We start from the raw sequence: 18,204 nt of genomic DNA, 5'->3' as shown, positions 1-18,204 counted from the left end.
AAAGAAGAATTTGTCACTTCTCAAACACCAAACCCCGGCCCAGTCTGCTTCGCAAGCGTTCCGGAAGTCTCGCGATGTTGCGTGCGTCTCTGGGTTTAGAAACTCTGTGACAACAACAAATGAAATACTGTCATCTGTTGCCATGACAATGTTCTTAATACGGAGGCTCACCCGGATGGTTTATGGAGCTAAAACGCGAAAGTCAAGCTAGCTAACAGGAGGCCAAGGTTTGTTGACGTGAGCTAAAAACTAAAATCTTAAGTTTGAAGGTGAAAGTCTCGATTGCTAGTGTGCTAACTGCAGAGTATCGGTTAGACAAACCAAAATGAGTCTGGATAAAGCAAAGCTATGCGATTCGCTACTAAATTGGGTAAGTTTTACAAAGTTAAATATGATTGCCAAGTTGGGTAACTGGGATATCTTGCTAGCCAGACTGAGTCGTCATCCAAAGCGACCTCTCGCTAGCAGTGAAATGTGGCGAAATGAAATTAGGTGTTTTTACAATTAAATGTAGCTAGGCATTTTATCGTTAATAGTGCCTTGAACCCGTTCAAATAAAAAAGAACATCATTAACTAGCTGTCACTGTCAAATAAAGCTAACTAGCTAGCTAAATGATTTTGATGGTCTTACTGTCGACATCAGAAATGTACTTGTTGGACAAGCTCAAGTTTCCAGCCAGCAACTCAGTTCGCCACCATTTTATGCAATCAGTACAAAGGTCTAGCCAAGCCCCAGCAAGCCAGTGTCACTCTCCTAGCTAGCCTCTGAGTACCATTGAGATGGCTGAGTTTTTCAACTATGTACCATGGAACAACAATATAGGTTGTTTAGGCTATATTAAAATTGGCTAGAAATGTGGAATGATCTCTTATCTTACAAACAACTTGCCAGCTAAGTAGCTAGCTGAGGTCTATCATTTAGTGGTTAGCAAACACTTTAGCTGTACAGTACATATGTAGAATGGCTTTCCAGCACTTCTAGACGGTACAATCAATCAAATGTATTTTTTTAAAGCCCGTTTTTTATCAACAGTTGTCACAAAGTGCTTAATAGATACCCATCCTAAAACAGTAAGCAATTTGCCCAACGTGTTGGCAGTAGCATTTGCATGGTTCCTCTTCTCGATCAGTTGATTTCTAATTGATTGTCATGTGAAGTAGAATAAATGACACACTAACACATTTTCTTCTCATTTCTCATGTCCAACCCTTCCAGCTACAGACATTTCAGGTGCCCTCATGCACCAGTAAGCAGGACCTGACGAGCGGAGTGGCTATTGCACACGTTCTACACAGGATGTAAGTTTTGAGGTTGGTGGTGGGTTAACACAAGAGTAGACACCAGCTCAGCTTGGGAAAACTGGGAGATTTATGCCGCCTTCACATGCTAGTCGGAACTAGGAAACTCAGAAATGTCCGACTTGCTGATTCGATGAACGTGGCACGTGTATAACTGTGACCAGTTAGCACGTTGGACATTTCTGAATTTCCTAGTTCTGACTAGCATGTCAACGTGGCAAAAGGTCCTTACTTGCAGATCCCATTACCCTGTCACATTGGCAATAGTAAGAGATTTGTGGAGTCGTTCAATCCCAGTCATTTGCAATTCACAGACTGATTTGCTTATCAGTTGCACACTGACATTTTGTTTTGGGCCTTTAACTACTTTGAATAGAGCCTGATTAGAGCAAATTCAATCATCTATTCAAAAGCCTTTTTGTGAAGTTAGAGGATGGGCTGTTAGTCTGTTTTTATTTATATTCCTACGCTTGATTTGAATAGGTCTGTATTTCTGGATCTGGCAGATTGTGCCCAGGTGGGATTTTGTGTAAGGGCCTGTCCATTTTAGGGTACTGTCTGTCCAAGCCAAATTACCTTCATACCTCATCTGCTGTAGTATGTGTGTGCCTTTCTGTCCACTCGCACACGCAGAAATGTATCTATTTTTGTGTCGAACTGGAAACATGCATTGCTTTTATCTAAAGGTTAGTTGAATTGGGTAATGGCAATTCTATGTCTGTTTTTTATATGATAACTCAAGCAAGTTTCCAATGATTGATTGCTTGTTGTGACATTCATTGAGTGTCACATATTAGAGTTTCCAGTTTAGAAATACTCTGCCCTGTGGCTTCCTGTGTATTGTATGTCCCTAGAATATGTATTGTTAAGTGTTTCATCTCATTAACAGAGACCCCTCCTGGTTTAATGAGGCATGGCTGAGCAGGATCAAGGAGGAGAGTGAGGCCAACTGGCGCCTCAAGGTGCAGTATGAGACAGAAGGATATGACACAGTGCCTCTAGGTTGTCACCCAGGCAACCTAGAGTGACCACTGGCCTCACTGTTTATAGATGGTGTATTTTCACCAAGGCAAAGATGCCTGTATTCTCCAGCTCAGATGTATTTAATTTTCCTCCAGGTCAGCAACCTGAAGAAGATTCTTCAGAGCATGCTTGAATATTACCATGATGTGAGTAAAGGCTTTTCTTCATTAAAGATCAAAAGGAAGGGATGGATGGATGGTATATGCATGTGTCCTGCATTTCTTTTAAGAGCTCAATCTCCTCCAGTTGTTCCTCAGTGTTTGTACATGTCTTAGTCCATTTGAAATGTCATTGCTCAATACATACAGTTGAAGTCGGAAGTTTACATACACTTAGGTTGGAGCCATTAAAACTTGTTTTTCAACCACTCCACAAATTTCTTGTTAAACAAACTATAGTTTTGGCAAGTCGGTTAGGACATCTACTTTGTGCATGACACAAGTCATTTTTCCAACAATTATTTACAGACAGATTATTTCACATTTAATTCACTGTATCACAATTCCAGTGGGTCAGAAGTTTACATGCACTAAGTTGACTGTGCCTTTAAACAGCTTGAAAAATTCCAGAAAATGATGTCATGGCTTTAGAAGCTTCTGATAGTCTAATTGGCGTAATTTGAGTCAATTGGAGGTGTACCCGTGGATGTATTTCAAGACCTGCCTTCAAACTCAGTGCCTCTTTCAAACATCATGGGAAAAGAAATCAGCCACAATTGTAGACCTCCACAAGTCTGGTTCATCCTTGGGAGGAATTTCCAAACGCCTGAAGGTACCACGTGTAGTATTGTTTGTACAGATGAACAAGTATAAACACCATGGGACCACACAGCCGTCATACCCCTCAGGAAGGAGACAAGTTCTGTCTCCTAGAGATGAACGTACTTTGGTGCGAGAAGTGCAAATCAATCCCAGAACAACAGCAAAGGACCTTGTGAAAATGCTAGAGAAAACAGGTACAAAGTATCTATATCCAAAGTAAAACGAGTCCTATATCGACACAACCTGAAAGGCCACTCGGCAAGGAAGAAGCCACTGCTCCAAAACCGCCATAAAAAAAGCCAGACTACGGTTCGCAACTGCACATGGGGACAAAGTGTACTTTTTGGAGAAATTTCCTATGGTCTGATGAAACAAAAATATTACTGTTTGGCCATAATGACTATCGTTATGTTTGGAGAAAAAAGGGGGAGGCTTGCAAGCCAAAGAACACCATCCCAACCGTGAAGCATGGGGATGGCAGCATCATGTTGTTGTGGGGGTGCTTTGCTGCAGGAGGGACTGGTGTACTTCACAAAATAGATGGCATCATGAGGGAGGGAAATTATGTGGATATATTGAAGCAACATCTCAAGACAGTCAGGAAGTTAAAGATTGGTTGCAAATGGGTCTTACAAATGGACAATGACCCCAAGCATGCTTCCAAAGTTGTGGCAAAATGGCTTAAGGACAACAAAGTCAAGGTATTGGAATGGCCAACACAAAGCCCCGACCTCAATCCTATAGAACATTTGTGGGCAGAACTGAAAAAGTGTGTGTGCAAGGAGGCCTACAAACCTGACTCAGTTATACCAGCTCTGTCAATAGGAATAGGCCAAAATTCACCCAACTTATTGTGGGAAGCTTGTGGAAGGCTACCCAAAACTTTTACCCATGTTAAACAATTTAAAGGCAATGCTACCAAATACTAATTGAGTGTATGTAAACTTCTAACCCACTGGGAATGTGATGAAAGGTATAAAAGCTTAAATAAATAATTCTCTACTATTATTCTGACATTTCACATTCTTAAAATAAAGTGATGATCCTAACTGACCCAAGACAGGGAATTTGTACTGGGATTAAATGTTAGGAATTGTGAAACTGAGTTTAAATGAACTTGGCTAAAGTGTATGTAAACTTCTGACTTCAACTGTGTATTTTCTCACAATCCCCCATTGTCTCCATCCCTCCATGAACAGGTGCTTGGCCACCAGGTAGCAGATGAGCACCTGCCAGACATCAATCTGATTGGGGAGTTTGGAGATGTGACTGAACTTGGAAAGCTGGTGCAGTTGGTGCTTGGCTGTGCTGTCAGCTGTGAGAAGAAGCAAGGTGAGCTAGCTGGGCTAGAGGAGGCCATGCTGGGTAACAGGAAGTCACCTATGGAGAAAATGCAGGATTAATGCAATGACCTGATTATCACGAGTTCATAAACTGAGCATTCACTGGTTCATTCCTACAAAGCCTAAACTATGTACTGTATACAGATTATGATAAAACAGGGTTTTAAAAGACAATGTGATCTTCAGATGAACAAGCTAGAGGGTTTGATGTGAATGCAGGATAAACTGTTGCACTGTGTGTAAAGCAGTGTTCTTGAAGTGTTTGAGTGTCTGGCTGTCAGATGTGGATGTGATATTCAGTGGACGACGACTCCATGTTTTTTTCATAGAGCACATCCAGCAGATAATGACCCTGGAGGAGTCTGTCCAGCATGTTGTCATGACAGCCATACAGGAGGTGAGATCAGTATTTTGGATATTATCCTCTTTGTCCTCTTGTGAGATTGCACCTACAAGCACAATTCTTTGCTCCCTGAAACCTTTATCTATTTAACACTAATATACACTATAAAACAGGCAATAGCTCACTTGTCCTGATTACCTCTATATTGACAATGGGTTTCGCCATGTGATCTGTCTTTCTGGAGTTTGAACCAGCAATTGAATCTGTTGTTGTGGTGTAGCTCCTGGCTAAAGAGACAACTGTTCCAGGAAGTCCTGAGACCTACGGGGACTTTGACTACCAGGTGGGACCTGCTCTCTTCTTACTCTGCTTCTCTGATTAGTTTTGAACTTTCACTCCCCTGCAAGTTGTTTTTATCGCTATTCTTCAATTGCTGTCTCATTTACTTGTCTTTCATGGTATCTCTCTCGTTCTCTACCTCCCACTGTGCTGTCTATAACCTCCATTGTGTCTCTCTCCGTGTCTGCAGTCCAGGAAGTATTATTTTCTCAGTGAGGAGGTGGAGGCGAAGGAGGATCTGGGCCAGCGCTGTCGGGACCTGGAGCACCAGGTGGGCAGAGAGGACTGTTTGTTAGTTAGCATGTTGAGTGTGTATCTGCAGCTCTTTGCCATGAGTGAAGTGACCCTATTTATTCGCTTGGCTGAGGATTGTTGTCCAGTCTGACTGATTCCCCCTGATGGTTTGTTGTGTAAATGGTACATAGAGAGTGATAGAGGACTCTTCTTTGTATCTGTCCCATTATGGCTTCTGTGAGTGCACGGGCAGCGCCATTGAGGCCATCTTCATCTTGATCAGTGTAGGCTGGTGGGAGGTGCTATAGGAGGACAGGCTCATTGTAATGGCTGTTATGGAATTAAAGGAACGGCGTCAAACCTGTGGTTTCCATATGTTTGATACCGTTCTATTTATTCCATTCCAGCCATTACAACGAGCCTGTCCTCCTATAGCCCCTCCCACCAGCCTACACTGATTTTGAAGTAGTACATTTTCTTCTATTACTTCTGAGTTGGTAAACAAACTAAAAGGGTGCATACTGCCACCTGGAGTGTGTTGTATACAGGTATAAAGCCAAGGTTGGCGATGTACTGCCACCTGCAATTATGGAATGTTTGCTCACAAATAATTTATTGGCTGATCCTTCCTGATGTCCTGGATGGACTTTTGTGATCTTTCCTTAACCAATAGGAAGCCCCACCCAGTTGACTACAAAATGGTGAATGTTTTCAATGGCGCTGCACATGCTAAAATGGGCTTTTGGGTACTAGAAATCCTCTATTATTCTCTATGAAACAGTGCTAACTGTGCTGCTAATGCTGCCTCTGATTAGGCAATGTCATTGGGTACAAAGACTTAGGTCATTGATCCCCAATAATTACATTGTATAGTATTTAGGATTAGAAGGCAATTACCACTGTTATGTATTCAGCATATTTCTTAGTATGTAAACATTCAACACATTAAGAAATTCTCAGTAGTTTATGTAGTTCTTTACTTTCTCCCTGGTATGATGCTAAAGCAAGCCATTTGTCCTTAAAGTTCAGTGTAGAGTTTTGCTGTGCTCAAACTGGAAAGATGTCCAACAGGTAAGTAATAGACGCCCCCTTTTAATATTGGCATGCCTGCTTGCCTAACCCACAAACATATTCAGGGTGGACGTACCCTAAACCACCAACCAACATTCTTGTCCATGATAACCCCAAGGATAGTTCATCTTTCATCAAGCCTCACTAGCTTGAATCCTTAGTCAACATCCCTTTCTGAGCTCACTCTCCAGTCTCCCCACTTTGTAACTGTTAGTCTGACTGACTCAGACACCTGTTTTTCTATTCACCTCCTTGAGGGGTAATGCTAACAACTGCTCCATTGAGAAAGTGGCCCACCCGACTGAGAACATAGCAGACCAGCTGACTAACTGCTTTGATGTTTGTGCATGTGAAGTTACCACCAACCCTCATGGAAAAACATTGCATGTTTTCAAGCAATGTACAGTGTCTGTTGCTGGATATGTGAGTGTGGCTCTTTTTTTTCTTTAGCACTTGTGGAGTGTCTTATTTGTGTTCAGCATTTTCATGAGTAAATGTGTTTTTTGGTGGTGTTCTGCGTTTTGAAGTGTGTCCTTTTTCTGTGCTCAGCACTTTCTATGACTCAATGTGTAACTGTTTGTTCATTTGTCTCTAGGTCTCCTCCCTCTCTAGCCTTGGTTACATGCCACTTTGTCTGGTTCTCTCTCTGCCTCTCCACCCCTGACTCTGTCTGTGTGTGTGTGTGTGTGTGTGTGTGTGTGTGTGTGTGTGTGTGTGTGTGTTTGGGCCTCAGTTGGCAGCCGTCCTGGAGGAGAAGTCGTCCCTGCAGGTGGAGACACAGTCCCTGAGGGAGAGGCTCAGCCTCAGTAACCCACAGGATGCTTCTACCACCATCACTGGCAAGAAGCTGCTGCTGCTGCAGAGCCAGATGGAGCAGCTACAGGAGGAGAACTACAGGTCAGAGTCATATCCTCAACACAGACTTCCAAACTAAATGCATTCTACTCTGTGTCTACTCTTTTGATACAATTGATTTATAATTTTCTGTTTGCCCCCCTGTTTGTGACACAGACTAGAGAACAGCCGAGATGACATGCGTGTGCGAGGGGAGATTCTGGAGCGTGACGTTTTGGACCTCACTCACCGTAACGATGAACTGACCAGCCTCGCCCAGGAGGCCCAGACTCTCAAAGATGAGATGGACATCCTCCGGTGAGCCCAGGGGGAGAGCAGCATCTCAGTAGTCTGTGGCCTCCTATCCTTCTCTCCTTTCTTTCCTGCCCCGTCCTCAAAACGCTTCCCCATCTCACCCTCTCCCCTCCCTCAGGCATTCGTCTGACCGGGTGAGCCGGCTGGAGGCACTGGTGGAGACATACAAGCGTAAGCTGGAGGACCTGGGGGACCTGCGCAGACAGGTGCGTCTGCTGGAGGAGCGCAACACTGTCTACATGCAGCGCACATGTGAGCTGGAGGAGGAGCTACGCAGGGCCAACTCAGTCCGCACCCAGCTGGACACCTACAAGAGACAGGTGGGCAGAGAGGGCTAGAGTGGGGAGGGTTAACAAAGGTGTGGAGATGGATGTGTGTATGACACATGATGGTATGAACTCTCTTCAGACCCTGAATGTGTTTGCCTCCCTGCTGTCAGGTCCATGAGCTTCACACCAAGCATTCGTCAGAGGCACTGAAGGCTGAGAAGTGGCAGTTTGAGTACAATAACCTTCAGGACAAGTATGACGCCCTGCTTAAGGAGAAAGAGGTGAGAGAGGATAGCCGGGGACAACTCCTCTCCAGACTAAGATGTATTACTTAAAAGGGCATGATGTCAAAGTGGATGTGGATTTAAAATCTCTGAAATTCTGAGGCAGTCACTTTGAACACTTCTAGTAGGATCAGATTGAGTGCAGTCTAATCCCCACGTTATCCCAATGTGTTTTCCAGCGTTTGATCTCAGAGCGAGACACACTGCGGGAAACCAATGATGAGCTCAGGTGTGCACAGGTCCAACAGAAGGGCCTCAGTAAACCAGGTGAGTCCAATGGACACACCTAACATCTGAGTTTTTCTAAATGACAAGATGGTAGAGGGGGGTTGTTTGACCTTTTGTGGCAGTTGATAAGATGATTGTTAAAACAAATGTGATATATTTTCCCCTGACCTCTTGGCGCTCTCTCTCCCCTTCAGGTGGATTATGTGAGGACTCTGGCACAGTGGGAAACCTGGCCTCTGAGATGATGCCCACAGAGTTCAAGTATGTATGTGTGTGAAAGCTCAATCTGTTAGAAAACACCAATCAATAGACATACAGTGGTGTCAGAATTAAATTGCTCATTTTCAACTGTAGGCTTGGGCGGTACCGGGGTATTTAGAAATGGGTTTTTTTCAACTACAATTCAGTTGAGCCAGTCACATGGTATATTTGTTTACTAAGAGCATGTGACGTCCACTGTCGAGCAGTGCAAGAGCTGATCGAGTTACACTTGAAATTCACTACTAATGTTTGCCAGCTAAATATACGTTAACTATCTTATTGCCAAATACATTTTCTCCAGCTATGCATTTGGTTTGCTAACTTGCTAGCTATAGGTGGCTAGCTTGCAAGATCAAGCTTCTTGGTTACAGCAGAGACAATCAATCCTCTCCTATATTAAGTGTGAGTAGCCTTTTGAGATAGAACCCAGCTCATAAAGTTATAGAACTGTCTTTGCTTTTTGTTTATGTTCGCTTGCGCTTGTTAGCATTTAGCTAACGTCCGCTATGGGAATTCGCTAATACTTTGTTAGCATTTGTAAGTGTTTGAACAGAAATCATGCCCTTTGTGTGTACTGCCGTAAACCCGGTGCGGTTCAGGAATGATATGGAAATCTGGATCCGCCCAAACATAGTGTTCAGCTGTGATAAATGGCAAAGGTCTTATTCCTCAGCCACACTATTTTTAGAACCAGAATGTGCCATTGGCTCCATGAATAGAATGGCTCCCAGTCAGATGGTACCGCTGTTAAATTGGCTGAGGTGGCGTTGAATACTTCTGTTGGTGCATAGTGTACAGACCTGTGCCTCTCTGCCCCACTTCCCTGCCTTCTCTCTTTGACCTCATCCCTTCTGCTTCCTCCACAGGGAGACGGTGGTGCGTCTGCAGAGTGAGAACAAGATGCTGTGTGTCCAGGAGGAGAGCTACAGACAGAGACTGGTGGAGGTACAGGGTCAGCTGGAGGAGTCTCAACGCAGCCAGAACACCCTGGAGACACAAAACAGGTGTGTGTGTGTGTGTGTAGGCATGTGTAAAATAAAAGATATGTTCTATACGAATACCACTGCAGTGTTTTTAGTTATGCACATTGTGATTTGATTGTATGTATCAAGGTCAGTCAGTGACGATCTTAGTCACAGTATATATTGCCAGAGTTTCTGTTTGAGTTTCACATTTGGCTAAACGGAGGAGCGATCTAGCTAAATGTCAGCTCACCCTCTGGTCTGTGTGTTGAGTTGTTGTGTGGGCCGGAGCGGAGGATGGACAGCAATGGGCCAGATTGTCCCCCGGCTGTCCGTACAGAGCGTGTGTGTGCGTGCGTGTGTGTGGGGGTGTTTTTTCTGAGTGGATCGTGTGTGTGGCGATGGGTCCAGAGTGTGGGAGGCAGGCAGCCATCTTCAGCAGCAGGAGGAGAGCATCCCGAGCTGTGGAATATGGCTGAAGTGGCTCAGTCTTTCCCTAATGAACCACAACACACAGAGAGGGGGGTGGGTGGGCGGGCGGGACACCGCTAGAATGGACTAATGCAGCGGCTGATGTGACATTGTATGCATCGCCAGCCTCTCCCACTCACTCATCAAAACCAGCTTAATCAAATTTCCTCATTCTTTCTTCCTTTCCCCTTCTCTCCCTCTTACTTTTCTTATTTGTTCCGTCTCTCTCCTCGTTCCAGGTTGAACCAGCAGCAGATCTCTGAGCTGCGGTCCCAGGTGGAGGATCTCCAGAAGGCTCTACAGGAGCAGGGCAGCAAGGCAGAGGATGTGAGTGGAGAGACCCTCCTCATTCACCCCTCCTCCTCTAACATCCTCTTACTCCTGTTACCTTGTCCATACCAATCACTGAGTGGACCCAGTCTTCTCTAATCAGAGACAGTATACTGAAAATGTATAGGAATCAAGAATGGAAAGGACCAATCTCTCTTAATCGGTTGACCATCTATGGGTCTTAGTTCAAATGTTTGTTTTTGTTATTTTGTAGTCATTATAACTGGAAAGAGACCTAGACCTCAGTATAGTCCTTGAGGACTGTTGTAGATTGTATCCTTCTCTCCCCTACGTTGACTGCCTGCTTGTGACTGTTCTCTGAGATTTTGAGTGCAAACTTTAACCCTTGTTTGCTGTGTTGATTCACCATTAACGCCTACCCCTCTGTCTCTCCGCCTGCCCCCACCGACCGACATTCGGCCAATCAGGCCATTGTAAGTACGGCCCATCCCTGCCTGGGCTCTGATTTGACTTTGACTTCTTCAGTTGTATATTATGCTTATTATTTGTGTCTCTGTCTGACAGAAGTCTGTTTCTCAGTAGTTTGAGTGTTGACTGACTTTCTTCCTCCGTTCAGTCCTCCCTGCTGAAGAAGAAGCTTGAGGAGCACCTGTGAGTACTATTATCACTGATGCTTGCACACTGCACCTGTGAAGGGAGTATTATTACCACTCTGTAGATTCTTGCACGTCCGGCTCCTCCATGCTTTTCCTCTGTCCTCGTCCCAGGGAGAAGCTCCATGAGGCCCACTCAGACCTGCAGAAGAAGAGAGAGGTCATTGATGACCTGGAGCCCAAAGCGGACGGCAACAGTAAGCAGCCTCTTATTTCCTGCCCTTGGGAGCAGTGCTATCAAATAGTATCAATCTAAGAGAACATTCAAGCTCTGAAAATGCCGTTAATATTTCCTCTTCAACCTCCCTCGTGTCAGTGGCGAAGAAGATCGATGAGCTGCAGGAGATCCTGAAGAAGAAGGATGAGGACATGAAGCTGATGGAGGAACGCTACAAGCGCTATGTGGAGAAGGCCAGGACGGTCAGTCAACACTGCCTGACACTAAACTCATCCATACAGCGTCACAGTGCTTGGCCGCCGCCTTAAATCTGAGTTGCAGATATAGTCAAAGATTGTCATGCACATCGTGACATAGTTGAGAATTTCCGCACCAAGTATGTTTGTGTTCATTGTGCAGGTGATCAAGACTCTGGACCCCAAGCAGCCTCCTCTGACTGTGTCTCCTGATGTTCAGGCCCTCAAGAACCAGTTGACTGAGAGAGACCGGAAGATCCAGCACCTGGAGGTAAGAGCCACTCTACATTGACTGACGAGATGCAGATGAGTGGTGCATTTCTGACCCTCCATATGCATGAACAACTCCTCTGTGCAGCATGACTATGAGAAGAGCAGGTCCAGACATGACCAGGAGGAGAAACTCATCATAAGTGCCTGGTACAATATGGTGAGTAAGCAAACCTCTCCGTATTTGCCTAATCTACATAGTATTAGAGCAGTTGGCATGATGGGTGCTGCAATGACTTGTATAATGGTCTTGTTTTTTTGTTGTTAGTAAGACATTTACCTGTCTTATGGCTCTATTTCTCTCTCTCCCTCCCCAGGGTATGGCCCTGCATCAGAAGGTGGTGGGAGAGCGGTCGGGTCCGTCCAACCAGGCCCAGTCCTTTTTGGCCCAGCAGAGGCAGTCCACCCACGCCAGGAGAGGTCTTGCAGCCCGCCACCAGCCCAGATAAGACATATCAACTCTGGGGGAGGATGTGGAGATGAGGCAAAACATTATCGATATCTTAGTGTTCACTACTTCCGTACCCCTACTCTCACTGCTCTGATGCCTTTACTTCTCCTCTTGGTGTTTTGTGAAGATTGCTGCTGCTGCCCTCTGCTGGGCATCTCTGTTACAGGATTTTCTGGAGCGTCAGCGATGCAGAGCTACTTACTGCACCTTCAAGTGCATTCAAAGCTGCCAAGACTCATTTAAACAAAGATGAGAGAAATGGGTCTAAATGAGAGCTGGAATGAAGGAACATGAAGTGGATAGAAAGAAGCTGAGTGACTAATCCTTTGACATGGAATTCTTAGACAATGTTTCTCATTCAGTCCCTCCATTTCTTTCAAGCCCTCTTTTTAGCTATAATGTATTTGATGTTTTCTTAAGGTTTAGATTAGGACATTATGAGAATCAATGCTTTGGAATGATGACCGAGATAGAAAGGGATGATTTCTGCTGTCAATAGGGCTGGGGTCTTTACCTTCCCCCTACTACTACTACTATATATTTTCACCCTTTATTATCCAGCCCACTGCCAGGCTAAATAGATATTATCCTCTTACTCTGACATGGAAACACTAAGAGACACCTATGGGTTGAGATCATGGTGAATTTGTGTGATTTTTCTATTCATTTGTGCCCAAGTCATTTGGAGATTCTGGCTTGTGCTGTGTCTCTGACACTTTTAAATGTACACGGTGAGAGAAACTGGTGAAGCGCTAGAACTGCTGTCATCCGGATCCAGATATTTTGCGTGGGGCGGGGCTAACTTGATATACTTTTAACAATGACGAAAATCAAGTTTGAAACTAGAAATGCGAATGGACCTACATTCATACAGTTTATTGACTGTATCCAGATCACTAATAATCATCAAAATGACAGTCTGGAGCATCACTTTTTGCCCATTTTGATGGCGAGGAAATGTTGTTGAAGACTGAATGTGGCCCCCGAATGTGGCCAAAATGAGTTTGGCACCCCTCATCTCGAAGAGCTCAATGTCTTTGATATGAGAGGAACACATATTTTCTCTGCACACACAGTCATGACCTCGTTTTGTTTCTGTGAATGTGTTTTAGACTTTTTTCAAGCTGTATCTATTTGTTTTCTCCTTTGTTATAGTTTGAAGAGCAGGAAGAATAGCTTTCTAACCTCAGCGTTTTATGTAGTTGTGTTAGTCTGTATAATAATGTTCAGCAAGGGTACACAGTGTAAAGAAAAGCACTTCCTCCCTTTTGATAATGGTTCATTTCCTTGTGAAAGACTAGAAAAATGTCCCGGACTCTGTTTAACCTATCTACTTTTGTATCAAATTCCTGTTAGGAGTATGGTGTTCACATGTAATGGCAGGCGCTCTGAAAGACTAGCAGATATGTGTCCTCTTCTGTCAGGACCGTTTGACTGGTAGTATTCACACAGACTATTGAACAAGCTTTTGTTTCAAGCTGTAATATGGGAATTTACTTTATGAATGATTGGCTAGACTTCCTGATGGACTACATTTTTGTTCTTTTTCACTTGAATTTATCCCCAGGGTGTTTTAAGAGTTATGATTGGTTGCACACACCACTTTAGACTGATTTGAATGTAGGAAACGCTGGTGCTTGTGAGACCCAGAGTGTGGGGGTATTGATTCACATAGTTAATTGATGTGTGGGGGGGGGGGGGGGGGGGGGGGTTGTTACTTCCCTCCAGGATTACACAGTAAGGTTTCAAGATGGCAATGGTATGTAGCTTTTCTCTCATTCTCAGCAGAAGCAATCAACTATAGATGCTTCTGTTCGCTGACACTGGAACTTACCTAGCTAATGAACAATGTGTACTCTTTTTGTCATATTTACAACTGAATTTATGTACATTTTTACCTATCTTTTTCTCAAGATGAACCTGTGAAGGACAACACTATTGTTGAACACTACATCTATCTGATTACTTTGACAGTATCTGCGTAAACATGGAACTTCTCTTTGGTAGCCAAACTGCTCTCTGTGACTTGTACCTAGCCCTCTGTAAGTGTGTAACTATCTGTGCAATGTTATTTACCAGGCTATGAAACCACAACTGTGTGTACATTTAACTTCACTTAGTGTTTTACTCTTTTAAGTAGATGTGTTTATTTGGTATTAAATCAGGAAGTCAGGCTTTTAATTTCAAAGTAGTAAATCAACATTCCAACTGAACTGCTATGTCGTAGCACAGATATGGCCTGTACAATTCAACCTGTCCTTTTTGTGACTGGAAATCCCTCAAATATATTGTCAATGTACTGTCCAATTGCAGTATAACTTGTTTACACTGTCCATTAGCAATATATTACAATTGACATTTACCATCACAAATTGAACATGCAGTTAAAGGACTTAAACTCTACTGAACAAAAATATAAATGCAACATGTGAAGTGTTGGTTTCATGAGCTGAAATAAAAGATCCCATAAATGGTCTATACACACAATCATATCTCTCTCATGTTGTGCACAAATTTGTTTGCATTTTTGTTAGTAAATATTTCTTCTTTGCCAAGACAATCCATCTACCTGACAGGTGTGGCATTACAAATGTGCACCTTGTCCTGGGGACAAGAAAAGGCAACTAAAATGTACAGTTTTGTGACAACACAATGCCATAGCTGTCTCAAGTTTTGAGGGAGCGTGCAATTTGGCATGCTTACTGCAGGAATGTCCTACAGAGCTTTTGCCAGAGAAGTGAATGTTCATTTTTTGACCAATGTTGTTTTAGAGAATTTGGCAGTATGTTCAACAGGCCTCACAACCGGTGTCATGTAGGTGAGCGGTTTACTGATGTCAACGTTGTGAACAGAGTTCCCTGTGGTGGGGTTATGGTATGGGCAGGCATAAGCTATGGACCATGAACACAATTACATTTTATCGATGGAAATTTGAATGCACAGAGATACCGTGACGAGATCCTGAGGCCCATTGTCATGCCATTCATCCACTGCCATCACTTCATGTTTCAGCATGATAATGCACAGCCCCATGTTGCAAGGATCTGTACACAATTCCTGGAAGCTGAACATGTCCCAGTTCTTCCATGGCCTGCATACTCACCAAACATGTAACCCATTGAGCATGTTTGGATGCTCTGGATCGATGTGTACGACAGCGTGTTCCAGTTCCCGCCAATATCCAGCAACGTCACACATGTCCATTAGCAATATACAGTACGAGTCAAACAGTGTTTCCTCTCCCTCACACTTAGATGGTCATTTCATTCCGTCCATTTCGTGATGGTAAATCCCTATTCAAATATATTTGCAATGGACACTGGACACTACAATGGACACTGTCCAATTGCAGTATAACGTATTGAAACTGGCAATATATGTGTAATGGACATATCACAATGGGCATTTACCATCACTAATTGGACATGCTGTTACATTGCTGAAACGCAGACTCGTTGAACTCAGGACGGCCTAGCAGTGCTCGTGATTCCTCTCCCTCGCTTGTTGGTGTTGATTTTAGTCTGTCAATTTGGTGATGGTAAATCACTGCTTAAATATATTGGAAATTAACCGTGTCTGTTAGACATATGATATGCCAGTACCAACATTTGCAGTATGAAATGTTGGCACTGGCAATATACACTACATGACAAACTGGACACCTGCTCGTCAAACATCTCATTACAAAATCATGGGCATTAATATGGACTTGGTCCCCCTTTTGCTATAACAGCCTCCACTCTTCTAGGAAGGCTTTCCACTAGATGTTGGAACATTTGCTGCATGGATTGGCTTCCATTCAGCCACAAGAGCATTAGTGAGGTTGGGCGATTCGACCTGGCTCGCAGTCTGCGTTCCAATTCATCCCAAAGGTGTTCGATGGGATTGAGGTCAGGGCTCTGTGCAGGCCAGCCAGGTTCTTCCACACTGATCTCAACAAACCATTTCTGTATGGACCTCACTTTGTGCACAGGGGCATTGTCATGCTGGAAAGGGCCGTCCCCAAACTGTTGCCACAAAGTTGGAAGCACTGAATCATCTAGAATGTCATTGTATGCTGTAGCGTTAAGATTTCCCTTCACTGGAACTCAGGGGCCTAGCCCGAACCAGGAAAAACAGCCCAAGACCATTATTCCTCTTCCACCAAACTGTACAGTTACACTATGTATTAGGGCAGGTAGCGTTCTCCTGGTATCCGTGAAACCCAGATTTGGCCGTCTTAGGATGCTACCTTTCCAACAAGTCTATGACGGTGTCACGTTGAAAGTCCCTGAGCACTTCCGTTAGGCCATTCTACTGCCAATGTTTGTCTATGGAGATTTCATGGCTATGTGCTCGATTTTATAAACCTTTATAAACCTGAAATGGCTGAATCCACTAATTTGAAGGGGTGTCCACATACCTTTGTGCATATATAGCACAGGTGAAACACTTTCCTTCTAATGAGATGACCAAACAGGTGTAATACAGACTAACTAACAATGTGACACCAATCGATGCACCCCACATGCTAACCTCAAACCTCTAAATATAAAATGGAAAAACCAATTCCTGTAACACTGGTGATTTTGTTACTCTCAAGCGTGTGTCAGTTCTTTTTATGTAATGTGCAGTATTTATGTAGGCTGAATTTGTTATATTCTTATGTTTGTCATTTTTCTGCATAACATTCTACTCTTCCCAACAGCAGAAATATATGTTGGTAGGACAAGGCTATATATGTGTACATGGAAGTCAGTGATTTATGTTTACTTTTGGTTACTGAGGCAATACAAATGTGATGTGACTAAAATGAAAGGACATTTGGTTGACGAAAAGGGCCCACTTATTTAAATCATTTTGAAAATAACTACACTAAATTATTATTCAACTGACAAAAATGTGACTAAGACTTAATGATATTTTAGTCATAATGACGAAGACTAGAATACATGTGGGAGGAATTGGTATGCCGACTGGGAGCCAGGCCTAATCGCCCAACATCAGTGCCTGTCCTCACTAAGGCTCTTGTGGCTGAATAGAAGCAAATCCCTACAGCAATGTTCCGACATCTAGTGGAAAGCTTTCCCAGAAGAGTGGATGCTGTTCTATCAAAGGGGGGACCAACTCCATATAAAGGCCTATAATTTTGGATGGAGATATTCTACAGGTGTCCACGTACTTTTGGTCATGTAGTGTACATCTTGAACAACGTTAGTAGGTGGTGAAAGCATGAAAAGGATATTTTATTTGTCAATAGTACCAGCTATTTGGCTTGACGGACCTACCTGGCTGGCTGGCAGGACCTACCATGCAACCCATCTCCATGCCTTGTACTAAGACACTGTAACCATTTCCAAGTGTCAGGCAAAAGCAAAACACCCTCCTAAATGAAAGACTCTCCACTTTCTTTGTAACTCTAGCATGCATGGTGTGAAGGGCTTTGTGTTTTTATTTTTACATCTGTCTGTTTCTTTGTATAACTTTTTAATCGGTGCATAGAGGGTTATATAAAAAATTAAGGTGAAGGACATATTCTAGTATTTTGCACTAAATAAAATGGGGTAATTGAAAAAGTCAGTGACGAGGATATTGTTTTTGTAAATTGGCCTCCAGTACGGTAGATGACGACACATGCATTAATTTACTAACTGACGATTGATGTGACTGAGGTGAAGAGCAACATGAATGCAGTAACCATTTGAACAGGTTGCTACGACAGCGTATGGAGGAGCGGAAAGATTGTGGAGATGTGGATATTGACAGCGAGGAAGAAGGAAAGGGCTTTAGGGAAGCGGTATGGTGAGGAAAGTGACGAGCGTGAGGATGAATTACCTGCTGTGACCGGTGTGGTGAAGAACGCAGAGTTCGAGCCTCGCCCCAATGATTATGGCCCAGTGCGAGTGAGATATTTTCCTTTTGGCTGATCCATACGTGGTGTCGGGTTGGGGACTGTCTGTGAAAGGAACTCGAAGTGGACTCGTGAAAAGTCCTGTGACTTGCTTTGCTCTCTGGAGCAGGGCGTCATTGAAAGGAGCGCTAACTGGGGTGGCGTTAAGTTCTGACACCCACTGTTTGGTGCAACGCAAACCTGGTGGAGAGCGTTGT

At 43.7% G+C, this 18,204-nt stretch overlaps 1 protein-coding gene across 3 annotated transcripts; it reads left to right on the top strand.

The window, feature by feature from the left end:
* Positions 1 to 119: 119 nt before the first annotated feature.
* On the top strand, positions 120 to 14,604 carry LOC109893503 (protein Hook homolog 2). Of its 3 annotated transcripts, none has more exons than XM_031834549.1 (23): positions 120 to 227; positions 1,218 to 1,300; positions 2,190 to 2,262; positions 2,419 to 2,469; positions 4,284 to 4,416; positions 4,757 to 4,824; positions 5,051 to 5,113; positions 5,300 to 5,380; positions 7,148 to 7,311; positions 7,426 to 7,566; positions 7,682 to 7,883; positions 8,003 to 8,113; positions 8,296 to 8,383; positions 8,539 to 8,605; positions 9,472 to 9,609; positions 10,278 to 10,365; positions 10,797 to 10,802; positions 10,946 to 10,980; positions 11,097 to 11,179; positions 11,299 to 11,402; positions 11,560 to 11,667; positions 11,755 to 11,826; positions 11,984 to 14,604. In XM_031834549.1, exons 4-23 carry the CDS (start codon positions 2,449 to 2,451, stop codon positions 12,113 to 12,115), a joined length of 1,905 nt encoding a protein of 634 aa, XP_031690409.1. In that variant the 5' UTR covers positions 120 to 227; positions 1,218 to 1,300; positions 2,190 to 2,262; positions 2,419 to 2,448; the 3' UTR covers positions 12,116 to 14,604. The 3 variants fall into 3 exon arrangements, with proteins under 3 accessions (XP_031690409.1, XP_020342332.2, XP_020342334.2); XM_020486743.2 differs by having other exon boundaries at positions 196 to 370; XM_020486745.2 differs by lacking the exon at positions 10,797 to 10,802 and having other exon boundaries at positions 196 to 370.
* Positions 14,605 to 18,204: the final 3,600 nt, after the last annotated feature.

The sequence above is a fragment of the Oncorhynchus kisutch genome, linkage group LG10, assembly GCF_002021735.2.
Source record: "Oncorhynchus kisutch isolate 150728-3 linkage group LG10, Okis_V2, whole genome shotgun sequence".
Classification (NCBI taxonomy): Eukaryota; Metazoa; Chordata; class Actinopteri; order Salmoniformes; family Salmonidae; genus Oncorhynchus; species Oncorhynchus kisutch.
Note: the sequence above shows the minus strand (reverse complement) of the source record. Positions and strands in the feature narration are given on the sequence as shown.

Coding starts and splice junctions, on each gene's coding strand:
- LOC109893503 (XM_020486743.2), top strand. CDS start 326: ATGAGTCTGGATAAAGCAAAGCTATGCGATTCGCTACTAAATTGG. Junction 5,114..5,299: donor ACGGGGACTTTGACTACCAG/GTGGGACCTGCT, acceptor CCGTGTCTGCAG/TCCAGGAAGTATTATTTTCT. Junction 8,114..8,295: donor CCCTGCTTAAGGAGAAAGAG/GTGAGAGAGGAT, acceptor TGTGTTTTCCAG/CGTTTGATCTCAGAGCGAGA.